Source organism: Ursus maritimus, unplaced genomic scaffold (assembly GCF_017311325.1).
Source record: "Ursus maritimus isolate PB19 unplaced genomic scaffold, ASM1731132v1 scaffold_10, whole genome shotgun sequence".
NCBI classification, from domain to species: Eukaryota; Metazoa; Chordata; class Mammalia; order Carnivora; family Ursidae; genus Ursus; species Ursus maritimus.
The window spans coordinates 50,499,717-50,518,056 of NW_024423344.1; the positions used below are offsets into that span (position 1 = coordinate 50,499,717).

At 39.2% G+C, this 18,340-nt stretch overlaps 1 protein-coding gene across 1 annotated transcript in view; it reads left to right on the forward strand.

The window, feature by feature from the left end:
- Window positions 1-18,340, forward strand: part of SCEL (sciellin) — a 165,963-nt gene that overhangs the window by 91,546 nt on the left and 56,077 nt on the right. Inside the window, exons 11-14 of the mRNA XM_040620240.1 lie at window positions 9,414-9,494; window positions 11,767-11,832; window positions 13,784-13,843; window positions 17,556-17,600. Coding sequence (XP_040476174.1) covers window positions 9,414-9,494; window positions 11,767-11,832; window positions 13,784-13,843; window positions 17,556-17,600 — 252 coding nt within the window. The remainder of the gene's footprint in view (window positions 1-9,413; window positions 9,495-11,766; window positions 11,833-13,783; window positions 13,844-17,555; window positions 17,601-18,340) is intronic.

Below are 18,340 nucleotides of genomic sequence, written 5' to 3' on the forward strand. Positions count from 1 at the left end.
ACAGTAGGATAAACAAGAGTAAGCCAGGTACAGGACAAGGTGGGGATGGAGCCATTCCAAGAAGAAAGGAGGGAAGGAGCAAAGATTCTAATGCCAGAGAGCATGGTGTGAGTGTACACTCATGCACACGCATGCACACATGCATGCATACCCATGTATCTGTTTATGTGTGTGGAACTATGGGACTTCTGTCCAAGAGGCATTCTCTGCATTCATTCTCTATCAGTTCTGCTTAGTGACAGCAGGAAATCTAGTAATTGCAAATTCAATGTCATATGGAAAAATGTCTAGATATCCATTTGTAGATATCTATTTATAACTTGTGATAAGTTTAGGTACTTTTTCAGAATATCATGTTTCTTTTTTAAGAGTTAGTGCTTTGCTGTTATATGATTTGAGCTCTGAGTATGTGCTAGAGATTGTGAAATATATAAAAGAAATGCAAATGTCATCACTTGGGTAATTGTTAGGTAAGAGCCAGTGAAGTCTGCTTTTTCCCACTGCTTTAAGATGTATCAGAAAGCTTGATGCAAAACCATTCGTCAGCAATCACTAGTGTATGTCTTCAGTTTGCAAGTTCTTGAACTTTTCCTCATTTTTGAGTCCTTCAAAAGAGTGATGACATTTGCCAAGTTTGAGCCAGGGCATGGATAATAGGTGCCATTCATGAGAAATATTCAGGCACATCACAATGTAGTGTGAACACAGCATTTCTAGGAAGTTGATGTTGAACTTGCTTCTGATTTCAGAACCAACCATTAAATGTATTGTTTATGATACATTCAAGTGCTTCTAACTATGTGTTTAGGTGACTTAGAAATTCAGTGGTTAAATGGCATGTGGAGTTCATTTAAGGAACTCACTGAAGCTAAATTAAGGTAGTTGCTTAACAGGTAATATGAATATTTATGATGTTACCCATTATGGTGATTCAAGACCAGCAATGAAGCCACTGCCACCACCACCACTACTAAAACACCAATGTGTGGCTTTTCTTTTTTTCTGGAATCATTTCTGAAGACAGAGAAGAAAATATATGACTTCTGAAAAAATTAAAATAGTGGAAACATACCTAAGAAATTTCTGTAGGAAATTGCCAATAAATGCTTGCTACATACTTTTATAATTTCTCATCCATATTTGTTTCAACCTCTTCCTCTTCAGTGGTTTTCACTTTCACTTAGCTGATTGGTAGAGTTGAAGGAGGAAAGAAAATCCTGATTGAGATGTGAGTTGCCATGGCAACTTTGCACTGGTTATATTTTTCTGTCTGTAACTATAAATGGTAAAATGTAACCTTTCTAATTATACTGCTACATTTTTAACTCTATTGGTACCAAACACTCTGCAAAGTTTGTTGTCATGGTAAATTAAATCAATATATTTTATTTTTATCTCAACCAAAATCTTTGTATTAACTAGAATCTGTTTTATAAAACTTAAGATTCTAAGGCTCTTAGTAAAATGTCAAAGTACAGTGATTTTAAAATTTTATCTGAATGCCTAGAAATACCCACTGTAGGGGCGCCTAGATCACTGTCAGTTAAGGGTCTGACTCTTGATCTTGGTTCAGGTCATGATCTCAGGGTCATGAGACGGAGCCCCACCTTGGCTCCAGGCTGGATGTGAAGCTTACTTAGGATTCTCTCTCTCCCTTTGCCCCCCCTTCCCCTCCCACTCATGCATGTGCTCACGTGTGTTCTCTCTCTAAAAAAAAAAAAGAGAGAGAGAGAAGAAAGAAATACCCATTCTAGACATTCAAAATAATTAAAATGTTAACCTGAAATAAGGTTTCGAATAATGTTATTTTTGAATAACGTTGTTTGAATAGAATGAGGAGAGAGATAATTCAAAATGTGTCAAAGAAGGGCTTAACCTTTAGCATCGAGTTCGTTGTTTTTTCAATCCTATGAGGTCAACATAGACAGTTTCTATTTCACAAAGCTGGTTTTAAGTAACTCATACAGTCAAACAACAACCACCAAAGGCATCCCTGCTTCCCCCCAATCCAGATTCCACCAGCCTTGCTCCCTTGGAGCCCCTGTTGCCTCTCCTGCTGCTGGGGGAACCCCTTGAAGTGTGATGAAGTGGGGGTCTTCAGGTTCAGAAGCAGGGGCAAGGAAGAAGCTGTGAGAATCAGGACACCTAGCGGCAAGCGCCCTGCCAAGTCCCTCTGCCCCAACCATAAAAAGCAAACAGTTGGAGGTGTTTTGTTTTTTTTAAATGTATTTCTCCCTTTAGCAGTATTGTTCGAAGGTCTATCAACTAGAGATTATAAATTGCACCTCAGCTAAAAGCATGAAAATTCTGAGAGGTTAAAGGGGCTGTCTCTGGTCACCCAAATCTTAGTGTCAATTACCTAAATCATTTTTCTAACCTGATGGAACTGGGCAGAACTGGGATGCGCTGAGGTATGGTGGCTTGAATTTCATGAATAGGGGATGACTTTGGAGCAAGAAGACAGAGCATCCCGGGTATTGTGTAGTGTGGGTGACAGGAGCATACTATGCCGTAGGAACTGGGCTTCTAAGTGCCTAGGGAGAGGGCAGTGGGAAAAGTGGGTGGGGGGTGCAAGGACCCACATTTTACTTAGGAGTGTCTGCACACTTGGTGACACTTCTTTGTCTTCTGATCTTTCTTCTTCCTGTGTCAGGCATATACAGCAAATTAGGTACATGGAGTCACACAGTGTATATAGCCTTTTGAAACTGGCTTCCTGCACTTAGCGTAATGCATGTGGGATTCATCCACACTCTTGTGTGCATCAATAGCTTATTCCTTTTCATTGCTAAATAGTATTCTGTTATATGGAGCTACACAGTTTACTTATCCATTCACCTGGTGAAGGAAATTTGGGTTGTTTTTGTGGGCTTTACACATTCACATCCAGGTGTTAGTGCATACATGTTTCTTGGTGTGATCATTTCTCTTGAATAAATGCCTACATGTGGAATTGCTAGGTCATATGGCTGGCATATGTGTAACTTTACAAGAAGCTGCCAGTTTGTAAGGGGGCTATGCTATTTTGCACCCCACCAGCAATGCATGAGAGTTCAAGTTGTCCCACTTCTTTAACATTACTTAGTATTGTCAGCTTTTAAAAGCATTATTTTAGCCATTCTAATAGGTGTGTTGTGTAGCTCATCCTGGTTTTAATTTGCATTTCCCTGGAGACTAATGACGTCAAACATATTCTCGTATGCTTACTTGTCATCTGTACATCTTTTCTGGTGAAGTATCTGTTCAAATCACTGGCCTATTTTTTTCACTTGGTGGTTTGTTTACTTACTGTTGACTTTTGAGTTTTAAAAAATTATATACTGCTTACAAGTCCTTTGTCAGATATGTGATTTGCAAATATTTTTTCCCAGTGTGGCTTATATTTTCATTCTCTTAACAATGTATTTTACAGAGCAAAACTTTTTAATTTAATGAAGTCCAACTTATCAAGTTATTATTTTTTTAGTGAATTGTACTGTTGGTGTCATACCTGAGAACCCTCTCCCTAACCCATGGTTAGAAAGATTCTTCTCCTAAAAGTTTTATACTTGTATATTTTATATATAGGTCTATGATCCATTTTGGGTAGACTCCTTTTTAATACTAAAAATTTTTACAACTTCACCTGATAATAATTGAACTGTTTTTATTATGTCTTTGAGACAATATCTAAGGACCAAAAGCTGCTATGAATTCAGCAATACTTAAAATTTTGTGTCACTTTGTGTCTATTGACCAGAAAATATAGACATATTTTCTTATAAAGCTGACATGAATTAAGCTAATTGAAATTGTATTAACCACAGTTGCATCTACACACATTTGGAAAGTGCAGTATATAAATGTGCAAGGTGCTTAGTCTGCAGCAAGTGCTTGGGCTCTGTGGAATTGAAGATGCTTTGCAGTAATGCTGCCTTCCCACAGTCATGTAATAGTTTGCCAGCCACGGATCTGGACGGATTTCTCTTTTTATAGATAAAGAAGCAGAGGTTCAGAGAATCAGCCCTCTTTCTGGGGTCAAACTGCGTTAGTGGCAAAGCTAGTCTAGAACCTAGGTCTCTGGAATTTGAGTCCAGTGCATTCTCTATTGCTGTGTTATGGTTTATTGAAATGACCCCTGACCACCAAGAAGTGAGACTTCATTACAGGAATCATTCTTTTGAACATATGCCTTGCATTCAATAAGCTCTTTGGGAGTAAGGACCATGCCTTTTCTAGTCTTTGAATGCCCGTTTTTGCTCTGCGTTGCTATGTGTTGTAGTATTATACTTGGGGCATTTGTGGTATAAGTTCTCATTGAGCTAATGATGCCATCCTTGGACGAGGAAGCAATGCAGGACCACCTACCATTATTAGATTTTCACTGGGAATACCAGGAAGAGTATTGGTTTGAAGCACATGAGATTCAACATCAGAAAAACTAAGTTGAAACCTTGGCTGAGCTACTTACTAGCACCATGATGCAGGGAAAATTACTCAACCTTTTTGACTCATTGAAAAAAATATACTCCATGGGATAAATGTGTGGATGGACCAAAATAATATTTGTAAGAGCTTGGCGAAGTTAGCATGGTGCTGAAACTCAAAACGTGTAAGTTCCATCTCCTTTGTCTTTGTTGTTAAAAATTCTGTGTGTGGGAAACAAAGGCTAAGCATGATGGAAAGGGAAAACCAAACTCAGAGTTAAATGTTAGAGTCAATTATTCTTGTTTCAACCTGGGCGTGTGCTGTGGTAATGAAATGCTCTTCACAAAGGCAGTCAAACAGAACTCATAGAGCCAGGCATGTTGTGCAAAAATGCCATAAGAGGGGGCCCCTGGGTGGCTCAGTTGTTAAGCCTTCAGCTCGGGTCAGATTCCAAGGTGCTGGGATCGAGCACCACCCCGTGTTGGGCTCCCTGCTCAGTGGGGAGCCTATTTCTCCCTCTCCCTCTGCCTGCTGCTCCCCCTGCTTGTGTGCCCTCTGTCAAATAAATAAAGAAAATCTTAAAAAAAAAAAAAAGCCATAACAGAAAGAAGTGATCTTTGTAGCAGCATGTGAAAATGAAGTAACATAAACCACTTCATGGGGTTCTTTCTTTCTTTTTTTTTTTTTACACATGAATGACATAATATTTTATTTTTCAATAAAAGAGGAATATCATTATTGTTAGGATAAGTGATAGGATAAACTAATGGGGGTGGCAAATGTCAGCATTTTTTTAAATGTTTTTTTTATTATATTATGTTAGTCACCATACAGTACATCCCTAGTTTTTGATGTAAAGTTCGATGATTCATTAGTTGTGTATAACACCCAGTGCACCATGCAATACGTGCCCTCCTTACTACCCATCACCAGCCTATCCCATTCCCCTACCCCCCTCCCCCCTGAAGCCCTCAGTTTGTTTCTCAGAGGGTTATTTCTATTAGCTCTGGCCTTTGGGCTATTATCTGCAAGTTTTCCCATTCTTGTGAAAGCTGCCTTTTTATTCCTGAAAGTTATTCTTTACAATCATAGTCACTAATGTGGTGGCGTCAATCCTGCAAAGGTCTTGGGGACTTGAGGGAAAGACAGAGGGTAGAGCCAGGGGTCAACTTATCCAAGCTTAAACATTGCATCTCAAAGTGGTATTCAAACAGATCATTCCACATCCATGTCTCTTGTTTCCTTCTCTTCAAAACATTCCGGGCCACAGCTTCCTGCCTCACTCTTGCATTTTAATCCCCCTGCTTGGCATCCCATCAAGCTCCTGGCATGGCATGAATGACTTCTCTCATTGCCCCTACAGCCTTGGGTTCTGTCATCTGTGGCTGTCATTACAGAGATGCAAATGAAAGCTCCTTTGAGGTGAATTGAAGTCAATGTGGCATTGCCTAGCCCCAGCTCAGCAGAGGTCTAAATGCAGCACCCTCAGAAATAAACACCCACCTTTTCTTTCTGGGTTAATCCCAAACCATAGCCACACCATGTACCCAGATTTACTCCTCTATCCATATTTGTTTCCCACATACCCCTAGTCAATATTTAGCCACCTCTCTGAAGACTTAGCCTTGTAACATGGAAGAAATGTAGCTTTTTATTAGTGTGATTCTGGCATAAGCGAAGTTTGGCACCATCCTATTTCTCCTTTTTGTAATCCTCCTTTCCATCTTGTTACCTCTCTTCCGCCTGTTCTTAAATATCCAGTGTCCTGTGCAGACTTATTAGCCAGGACTGGCTACCCTCTTTCCCCTTTCCTCTACCCCTGGAAGAAAAGCATATAATCAACTAATCCACCCAGAAACACGAAAGACACTTTATCACTTGTGCTATCCCATTATCTGCAAAACAGGGGTATTTTTTGAGAAGAGAAGATGATGGTAGTTCAAATAAAATAATATCTAATTGTAGAATCTAACACTAAACCAGAATGAGGAGACTACGTTTATGTAAATTGTTTTCCAGGCATATCATGTAATAGCAGAATTCATCTGAGCTCCTGGCACCTACTAGATATTCAGGGAATTAACAGTGAAGTTCTCCAATGGGACAGCTAAATCTGAACAGATATTATTTATTTATTTATTTATTTATTTATTTATTTATTTATTTATAAAGATTTTAAATATGTATTTGTCAGAGAAAAAGAAAGAGGGCATGAGCAGGGGGAGGGAGAAGCAGACTCCCTGCTGAGCAAGGAGCCCAATGTGTGATTCCATCCTAGGACCCTGGGATCATGACCTGAGCCGAAGGCCGACGCTTAACCAACTGAGCCACCCAGGCATTCCTTGAATAGATTTTAGAAGTTTCAAGCCACTCTTCAGTACTCATTTCCTTCCTCACCAAATAGAAATCCAGCAAATCACTCCCTCTTTCAACACATCTTACTGGGCGTCAAGATCATACACAGTCCTAGTACTTGGGATATAACTATCCTTTCAGGAGCTTTTGGCCCAGTATGGGGACAGAAAATTATGTGTAATCTAGAACAGTGTGGTAAAGAGGGTGTGCTATGGGGAGACATAGGGATATACCCAGCACAGCGTTGGGTACCACCAGAGACAGGAAGGCCCAAGCCAAGTCTGAAAGGCAAGCAGGAAGTATCCAGAGGCAAGGGAGAAGCAGGTAGGCCAGAGAGCACAGAGAACGTGGTGGTGGGGTGGTTAGGAGTGCAAGCATTTTGGCACAGCTAAGTCTGGGTTCATGCGGGGTAACAACAACCATCCCACTAGACATAGAGTGAGCACGTACTGTGAGCCGGGCAGAGCTTGAACGGTCTGCAGGCCCTTCTCTTGGCTTCAGTGCCACCATCCATACAAAAGCCAGGAGACTCGCCATGCTCCCTGCTCTACCTCTCCATTGCCCATCACCCAGACAATTACTACCACCCTCTGCTGAGAAAGATTTAGAACTAATTGCATCATGTCCTCCATCCCTATGGCCAATGGATCCCCCAGGAGAAGCCCGGTCCGATCATTGCTTGTCACCCGGACTAGTCCCACAGAGCTCTGTCTGCCACTGAGCCTGACCCAACCTAACAGTAGCCTAACCTTCCCCAGTACCTCCCTGGAGGTGTCTTGTATTATCATCACAACTGGCTGCTCTGCAGTCTTGTCTTTGACTCAATGGCACTCACCTCTGTTGGGCTGTCCCAGAGGACTCTGCTTCTACAGGATCCAGAGGAAGAGGAAAGGTCCTGTTTGCTCCTCCTCGCTACTACTTATCAATTTTAGCTTTCTCTTCCCTAAAACTTCCCATCTTCCTTGAAATCATGGCATCGTGAGCTTCTCTTCCTCATTGCAGTCATCTGCAGGTCTCGGAATTACTCACCCACACCCTTTGAAGATCTGGCCCCAGGCTTATTGTCCATCCCACATATGTCTCCTGCCATAATGCTTGGTGATTTCCAAATCCATGTGGAGGATCCTTCCCCACCCTGACTTCTCACTTTCTTGATCTCGTCTCCAATGATCTTGTCCTTTGCCCTACCTCAACCACCCATAGATCTGGCCCTTGTAAGTAACCATACCAATTTCAAAATTTCAGAATCTTCCCATTCTGCTTCCACTTTCTGTCTACCTCATTCAGCCCACTCTCCAGTCCTCTGATTCCAGAGGTTTCTCAGCCTTGCCCCCACCAACCACCAATCCACTGACTTTTCACATTTCCTCTCCCCTCATATCCTCTGTTCCCTCCATGTCCATCTCAGATCCCACAGTCCCTCCTTATAATCACTTCCTCACATCTCCCTTCCCCTCCTTTGCCATCATTCTCTTTGTTGCACTCACTTGACTGAATTATAAACTGAGTTAAATCCAACTCTCTGTGTCATCTATTTCTGCTCCCTAAGCAGCTGAATGTGGCAAGAGAAAACGATGGCAGCCAGCTTTAATTCCATGACCACAAACCTCAGCTGACATCCTGGTGCTGCCCGAGGGTTCCTAGCAAAACAGGGGGAGGGCTTATAGAGCCAGATTATCCACTTTGTAGAGTACCTTGTACATAGAAAGCTACAAATAAATGCTAAATAAAAGCATGGTCTAATTCAGTCCTGACAACACCCCAGCAATCCTATGAGAAAGGTCATTACAGATGAAGAGATGGAATCAAGTTAACCCAGTATCACACAGCTGGCAACTCAGACAGCTGGATTCCAGAGCCTACATGCTCACCTAGCATGCTGCAGAAGCGAGAGGGGTACCCGGAGTCTAGGTCACAAGTGTACTTTTACTATGTATGGAATTTAATAGGGAGATACTGGGGTGGTAGTGGTGGGGGTGGACGGGTGACATGTCTGGGTAAGGTGTGGACTCCATCCAAATTAGGGACATAATGGCCTGTCTGCAGTTCCTAGGTTATCAAATCACACTGGCTCAGAGGCTGCCTTGGCTCTTGGTTGGAAAGTTTAGGCTGACAGTATATGCTTGCTTTGCTAGCAGCAAACTGGCCTGTGCTGCCAATATTTAAGTCAGATTTAGTTAAGAGCTTCAAATCAATGTTATCTTGAGGTCTGTAAAACTGAAAACCTTTCTTGCTGTTTCCATAGCAGCCTGATGGTTGACATAATTCTTAAAGAAGATCATATGTTAATGCCCAAGAACCATTTACTATACTCACGCGCTGCTGACCCAAAATGCCACAGCTTGAGCTAGATAGTCTAGCAAAATATTAAGCTTTTAAAAGGACACATGATATTTCAAACTGTAATGAAAGAGGATAGGATTTCCAAAAATCTGATTAAATGAACTTTGAAAACACCCGTAATTTAAATATTTGACTCCTCTAAAGTTTAGTGCTGTATAGATTCTGGCCTTTCAGCTACCTTGTGCTGGGGGTGGGGGGTGTAAGACGCACGAGTTCTTTCCATATAGGCCATAACTACATTCGGTTATTAGACGCTAAAATTTGCCATGTTTCCATGGTGAAATGAACTGCTGTTTTCTGTTTTAAAGGGAACCAACTGTTCACCCTCCAATACCTCCAAAGCCCAGTTCTTCTGTTTCATCTCCTAACCAGCTGAGACGGGAGAATAGGTGAGACCTGGCATTCCAGAATCTCTTGCTCGAATAGGGAAGTTAAAGAAATGAAAGCACATGAATTGTGACCTGCTTTGTGCAAAGCATGGGTATGTTTTGTGCACACATTAACAGAAGAAGCACTTGTAAAGCTTTTCTAATTCTAATTGCCAAAACAAATGCATATTTATGTTGGCCTTTGAATACTTATGGCCATGTCCTGTCTTATGGAAATACACCTTCAGGACAGAAGCCGAACAGTATTCATGTCCAGGAAGAGTTCGTCCTCTGGTTTCTTCTAATTTATGTATGAGGAAGCATTATATGAGGAATCTCTTTCCTTCTGTCCCTGTGTATATAAATACATAAATATATATGTATGCATATATAGTACTTGACATGTATTATCTAGATAGAAACTATATATATGTGTGTGTGTGTGTGTGTGTGTGTGTGTGTATATATATATATATATATATACACACATACACATTTGGTTTATATTTACTCCTGTTAAGTATCCCATTAAAAGCTACATTTTCTGATGAGAGATGTTCTTAAAACTTTGTGTTACAACTCAAACCCTCCTTACGTTAGAAATACTTTTGGGTAGCTCTTTAGTCTTGTTTTAGCTAAGGAATTTGCAATTTATTTTAAAACTATTACAATTAAAAAAATGTTCTAATTAACTTGTCTCTGAATCAAGAAAAAAAGACAGACTTGCTTTTTCATTTTGAATCCCTGACACTCTATAATTAATACTTAGAAACAAATTCAAAGATCTGAAAAATTTCCCGTGTGTTTCTGTTAAACTGTTTAATAATCTCGAGCTGTTTTTTCAAGACGTACATTGCACATTTCCATTATTATTGTGAGATTTAAAAATTGATATCTCATTGAAGACTGAATATGTTAGATCCACTTGATTGCCTATCTTTGATTCTTTTGTATTTTTGCATTTTGATGGTTATTTTTGTTGACAACGTGAAAGAAAATTCTAGAACTATTCTTCAGGAAGAGGGTAACTTCAGCTGGAAAATGCTGACTGGGCAGCAGGGCTGTGTAGCATTAGGTGTTCAGACTATTGAGTTAAAAACTGAGGTCTGAATTTCTATTCAGTGAAACTTTGCAGGATCTTTGAAATTTTGTCCTTAGGATGAGAAGATATTTTTTTTTCTTTTTAATGAGCCAAGAAAATACTCCTTCATTGAATTAATGAAAAATATAGACCAAATTTATAACTTTTTATTTGTGTAATGGTTATAATTATACTCTTAAAATAATTTAAGCTTTCCATCTTACATTATTTTCCCCTTTATAGTATTAAGCAATTAAATCTTAATTTGAATAGGAATTTTTAGGGGTCTTAAATAAATTGGCTCTAGTATTATCTAAATTCTAGTCTAAAATCAGTGACTCTAGAGCAGTGAGCTTGTAGACTCAGAAAAAGAAAAAAGCTAAATTTCATGGGAATTGGTCTAATACATTTTTACTACTTTAATTTCTTTCTTCTACTAGTGATCTTAAAAATAAAATTAGGACAACTTGCATGTTTTAAACCCTGATTACTTTAATCACAGCAAGATGATTTTAATGAAAGAATATGAAAGGGAAGTGTTTCCTATGTAATTAACACATGTCCTCAGGAGGACAAAAAATAGTTGAATATAGTTTTTTGAGAACAAGCAAGACTATATAAGTAGGTCAATCAGATACTTAGGAAAATAACAGAGAAAAACCTCATATCATAAATTGTGACAGAACCTAATACCATAAGCTTGTTCTATTAACTTAGGGTGGTCATTCTCAATGTGGTGGGTGTATTGGAAATTTAAAATATTTCCCATCTTAGCTGAGCAAATATATTTCTGGATTGTGTTCAAATGGGATAAGTCTTTAAGAAAAAAAAAATCATTCATTTGATGCTTAATAACAAAAAAGAGTCTTAAGAGATAAGTATGAAAATGCTTTATTGATGATTGGAGACTAAAATAAAATGAACATAAACACATTTAGGACAGATATTTCTAGATATATCTAGTGGTTAAAAATATATTAAAAGAGATGGGCTAAATTGCAAAATCATTACATTGGATTCCATATTTTCAAATAAGAAATGGTTGAGCTCTAGCCAACCAAAAGAGCTCAAGTAAAGTTTATTATCTCAAGTAGTGCTATTGATCCAACACACTTTGATCTTTTTGAACACGAATGTTTCCTTGAAAATTTATATTTAACAGAGAAGTGTTTTCTTACCTAACAGACGTTATCTTTAACTTCGAAAATATAGGCAGATATGTCCACCTAAACCAGGTGTGTATACAGAAACCAACAGATCTGCTGAAAGAAATATAAGGTACAATGATCTCTATCTATGTCTATGTAATTGTAGAAATGATAATGTTTGCCTTATTAGAATACTTAAAAATACAAGACAATTAATGATAAAATAGACAAAATCAGTTCTCCAGCTGGCTTCAATATAGTGGGTAATTAATATTTTTATATTTACGTACAGAATGTTATTCCTTTCATTTCTATTCTAAGCTTTACATTAAGAAAACAACCAAAATTGTCTGAACGTGATAACAGAATAAAATAAACCCCTTAAGAAAGGAAAATACCTCCTTATTCCCAGTACTTGTCTCAAGGTCTGTGATACAGTTGTGTTGATGTTTAAATGGATAGGTGGAAATAGTCATTTTATTGAACGTGTTCTACAAAAGCTTTGCTAGAATTAGCTATATACTAAGGCCATATCCAGCTCCACCCACATCGTCAGGAAAAGGCTCACAAAAAGTATTGATCTTTGGGTAAGGTTTCCCCATAACAGCCCTGATTTATGCTGTTGTCTTGCACATCCCATCTGGTTTAGTATGTATTTTGGTTATATACTGGTTTTATTTTTTTTTTCTAGAAAAAACACTATTTTTGAAATTAATTTTAGATGATGCTATTCTACAGGTTTATCAATATGATAAACCAGTTTTTAATTATTATGGTAAAAAATATCATTAAATTTACCATCTTATCCGTTATGACCAACTGATTTTTAAAAGTTCAAAACTTACATACATTTAGAGTTTTTTTGCTATCTCCCTTGACTCTCAGAAAAGTCCCAGTTTAGGGGCGCCTGGGTGGCACAGCGGTTAAGCATCTGCCTTCGGCTCAGGGCGTGATCCTGGTGTTATGGGATCGAGCCCCACATCAGGCTCCTCTGCTATGAGTCTGCTTCTTCCTCTCCCACTCCTCCTGCTTGTGTTCCCTCTCTCGCTGGCTGTCTCTATCTCTGTCGAATAAATAAATAAAATCTTAAAAAAAAAAAAGAAAGAAGAGTCCCAGTTTGAAACATACATCACACGGATACCTTACCTTTGGGGAGAATCATGTTTCCCTTGTACTTAGTAACTTAGGTGCAACTGTATCTCAGCATTTCCCAAGCTGTGTCCCATGTGCCACAAGATGTCAATGGATGTTCTGTGAAAGAAGGGTTTAATGGCCGATCCATTTAGGAGACACAATTACATAGAGTTCTCTACCACAGGGCTCCTCAGAACCTTCAGTGTGTTTATATACATTCTGAATCTCCAAACATTGGTTGTATTTCCCAAATTTACTTGACTGCAAAGTTCTTTCTTCATGGAACCCTATTAACCTTCTATGAGACATTGTTTGTGAAACACAGGTCTTAAGTACAGGGACACCAGTAAGGATTTTCCCAATTATTCCTTTTCATAATCTAGGGGGATTAGTGTGGACTCAAACCCTCTGTGTCAGGTGCTTCTGCCTACCCTATAGTTTAAAACATACTTTCTTTCCCTTTGGAAGCCTAAGAAGACAGATACTTTCACCACATGTGAGGGACGAATTAATCATCTGGACATGTTGCCTAATGCTCTTCGGCTCTGGTAGAAAAACCTCTGAGCACACTTCTGTGTTTACTTGTGTAGTTAACTCTGCTTTCTTTTCCGTGTCCTTTCTTAAGTATAGAACTTGGAAGAAGCCAATGTGTTTGGGAGAAACTGTAGTTGTTTCAATGAGCACTAGATGGCAGAGCCAATGCCCAGTGAAATGACTGATGTGTGCGTGTGGGTGTGTGTGTGCACACGCATACGCACGCACGTGCGCACACCCCCACCGACACTCCCCGTGAGCTGATACAACAGAACTATTTCATTATGCAGTTAAACTCAGTAATTCCTGAACACATGGACTATTGTTTTCTTTACTGAAAACATAAGAATTTCTAGCTACTTGAAAGATAGCTCTACTGTCATTGACTGGTGTTTATCTTTCATCCTTTGAAGGAGTCAGGATCTCGAGAACGTTGTCAAAGTAGCCACTTCACTTCAGAAAACTAACAAGGGGTAAGAGCTCAGAGCTTTTGAGCTTGCGTTTTCCTTTTCTTTATGTTTCAAAAAAGCTTAATCAGTACCTTTAAAAGTTCCAAATATGAATAAAATCCCAATGCTGTTTACTATATATAATTTAAAAGAAGAAAGAATCAGTATCTCTAGGTAAATGTTCCTGAAAAATGGGTGAGACTGACATTTACCAATACTTTTCTTCCTCGCTTTGTCTTTGGTGATTATACTCATCTCCATCACCTCAGCTGTCTGTGGTTTTGACCTTGTTTATGTTGCTGGCTCAGATCTCAACTTATCTGTCTTCCCAGAACCCTCACTTAGAATGTCCTAGGCCACATTTACTTTCTTTCCCAAATGCGCTAATTCCTAACTACTTTGTTTTATCCTTCAGCCAACCTCACCTTTCTGGAATCACTCTTGATTCTTTCATATCTTTCCCCTCAATGTAGTATCAGGCATATATGCATAAAATGTCTAAAATTCTCCTCTTGCCCACATGGCCTCACCCCAGTTCAAACCCCCATCAACTGCATCATAGGTTATTAGAGAAGCTATCCAGATTTAATTGCATCCCCTCAATCTTGCTTCCCCTAAACCATTACTACCCATAATGGCCAGAGCTTTCTTCCTAAATTCTGCTTGAACAACTGCTTCATGGCCTCCCCGTTACCTGTTCAATTACAGTTGACCTGTGTTAACTTGGCTCTAACCTAACATTCCAGAGTTACTTCTGACTTCACCCTTACATTTACCCTATATGCAATACCAAATTAAACCACTTTCTTCCTACACTTTCCAGACAGACTTTGCCTTTGTTTATGCCATTCCACCCATGTGGCTGCCTTTCCCAGCCTCAAGGCCACTGTATCAATCCAGTCAAGTCTTACCTATTTTCAAGATTTAGATCAGATATCACCTCCTCTGTGAAGTCTTCCCAGATTGATTCAGTGAAATGTGACTTCTGTTTCTCTAAGCTGTTAGAACCCCACTATTTATGTGTTATAACAACTAATCATATTTGTTGTTATTTCATGGTATCTATGTAAATACCTCATCTTCTCTATCATCTCTTTAATCTCTTAGAGCAAATATTTTGTCCAATTGACCATAAATCATTTGTAGAGTCGGACATGATGCTTTGTGCAAAGTAGGTGCTTATATAATAAATTATGGTAAAGAATGATGAACAGTGGGAAAACTGGAGTATAAACATTCCACAGTTTAAATCCCATTTCTACAAAAATTCTCCCTGCTCAGTGGAATTCAGCAATGCTATGTGTGATTAGGGATTGCAGTCTTAGTCAAAAGAACTGAAGAGAAGAAACAGAAGCGACAGGTAGCTCTTCTGTGCAAGAGAAACTAATGAGAGCTCTGTATCCAGACGGGGACTCCAGAAAGTTTCCTGAAGGTCTCATTTCCTTTTCTCTTGACTAAGTGTCTTGATCTCTAATTTTATCTATTCACTTTTTTTGAGGTGGTATTTTGTTTTTAAGAAGGAGTGAACAGTTTTTGGTGAGTGATGGGAGTGTTTGAAGGAGAGACGGGTGAGCAATGCCGAAGGGAAATTATGGTTTGGCACAAATCCAGCAAAAATGATGAGAACTGTCCTGTCCCGTCTGTAGGCACGATGCACAAATTCCACAAGATATATTCTTCACAGGGAAAAGTTACTGCTCTGGCAGAGGCCAGGGGAAAGGTCTGTCGGATCAACATATCCAACTACCATTACTGTGGGCCGTCTGTGGGGACTAGAAATAGCTCTATTCACCTAGCTGCTCTTGGTGATACTCCTTTGTGAAGTGGACTGTCACTCCATTCTGATTAAGAGCATTTAATTTATTGCACAGGCAATGGTGAAATTTAATATCCAAAGCTTTCCTCAATGTAAGGTCATTTTAAAAGTCCAACTTCTTTATTCAGAATATTGTCTCCATTTTATTTAATTTATCACGGAGTGTCTGCTCATGATTTTTGCCAATTTGTGTGTGATAAACATGAGCAACCCCAAATCCTGATAATCACATCACTGTGACTCACACTAGTCAGAAAGGTCTGTGACTACAGTTTTACAGGATTGTTAGGCTTGCTCTTTTCCTTGGAGACACAGACAGATTCATACCCTCAGAGCTGGAAGGTGGAATTTCAGGCAAGAAACAACAATGGGGCATTGTGTCGAGGGACTAGCTGGTATGTTAATCAATTTTTTGTCAGGGTCAGGAGCATTTATATCTCAGTATTTATATTCTCAGCCTTTGATCCAACCGCTGAATATGTAACATTACTTGAAAGGATCCATCTATGTGATGACTGTTAATTTAGCATGTTTTAGGGTCTCTAAGCTATTCTGGTAGTGCATTGTGCCAGGCATCTTCAAAGCACATAAATGACTCAGCAACTCTACCTCTCTAGCCTGAGCCAAAGTCTTGATGTCCCTAAAAGCAGTTTACAAAATAAACATAGCAAGCCTTTATTAAATGAAAATTTTAGTAGACTGGGAACTGTCTCCTATAATGGCCAAAATTAATTGAGAGTTTATGACTTGCCAGACATCACACGACACACTTTATACTCATTAGTTTATGAGTTCTTTTCCCAGGTGGGAGCAATTAGTATTCTTGCTGGACCAGTGGAAAAATTGAGGTGGCAAGAGGTTAGGTAACTCACCCAGAATCACCAGCTACTAAGTGGTGAAGCCTCAGTTGGGATCCATGTATCCCTGACCTGAGACCCTGAATGTGTAACAGCTGAGTGACTTGGCCTCCTGGCCTCCTGGTCAGTACCAGGGACGATGCAGAAGAAAGAGGAACATTGAGAAAGTGTGGGAAATGTGTTGATTCTAGAGCAGGAAGAAGGGAAAACCATGATTTGTAATCTAAAAACTGGACAAGGAACGCAAGAGAAATGGGGGTGAAGAATTGACAGAAATATTGAAGAGAGAATATGCTGTGAGGAGCAAACAGGAACCAGAAGCCCACTGAGGTTGCCTTCTTGGGGGAGAGACTTGTGCTTGGGTGACGCTTAGCGATATTCTGGATCCCAGGGGTTTAGCTTAAACAGGTTGCTCCTGGGGAAGCATCCAGAAAGTTGCAGTTCTCAAATACAGACACAAGATAACAAATTTAGCAGACTTGGAATGACGTAGGATCACAGTTTAAGAAAGCAGCCAGACTTCCTGGTGAACAGGTGTTTTCCTGTAGCTACTTTGTGCAGGTACGTTATATAAAGATAGAATCTATAATTAGTCAATGTACCTATATTTGTTGATTCAATTAAAAACCTGTCTTAAATATTTCCTGTTTAAAGTATATGGTATCAGAGACTGAAGAGGATCCAATGTAAAACACAGTTCTCAATTTTAAGTGGTGTGTGTGTGTGTGTGAGAGAGAGAGAGAGATGTAGGCACAGGGACATTAACGTGAGACAAGTGTGCAGTTGTTACGTTACAAAATACTAGTGCCATAAAGGAGATGGAAAAAACCAAAATGCACCAAGGTTTCCAAAAATGTAGAGGACTCTATTCCGTTGGAGGACTGGGAACTATGTGTCAGAGAAGGAGGCATTTGAAGAGAGCCTTGAAGGATAAACATGATTTTGGTGGCATGTGTTGTATTCCAGGAAACTCAGAAACAGTGGTTTAAGGAGGACCTGCCTTTTGACTCGGGGCAGGCTTTTACTGATGTGAGATTTTTTTGTTTGTTTTTTCTTCCAAAAGTGAAGAACTGGATAATCTCATCAAGATGAACAAAAACTTGAATAGGTAAGAGTTGAAAACATCCATTTTTTGCTTTATTATTGAGTTGCATATTGTGACTTCTTATGTCTTTTTAATATTTGAGCATGAGAACCCGCATACTGGGTGAGTTAAAAATAACCTACAAATCTTGAATAAAAAGCTGGCAGGAATCATCATTTCATCATTACTATAAATGGTTATTACAATCTAAAGATACTAATATTAAAGTGTCTTTGATGTTCATACTCTATTTAGTAAGGCAGTTATATAAATAATCACAGTTCTCTTCCTGAAATATTAATATATTAGTATGTGGACAGAGTTTATTTTGGTCACTGAATGCTTTCAGTTTTACACTTTACAAAAGCCACTTACTATCTTAGTTAACCTTACCTCCTTAATTTTGAATCATTTATAATTGCACACTTCAAAAATTATAATAATTGAGGTCCATGTGTGCAGTTTTTTCTATCTCTCTTTTACTTTGCCTACTAACATATAAATGGGTAGGGACCAGAGAGACAGAGAAACAAGGCGGATGTCGAATGAGCTCCTTGCTTTGAGCGACCAGAAGTGTGGTGTTCATACCCTGTTCTTACAACAGTGAACATATGATCGACTACCAACAACTCATTTAAATGTGCTGCTGTTCAGTTTCTTCATCTATAAAGACAGAGGGTGTTAGGTCAAGGATCACAGACTTCACGGCCTGCTGAGGGCAGGGAGGTGTCATAGCAGGAGGGGCCCGACTGTATGAAACATGG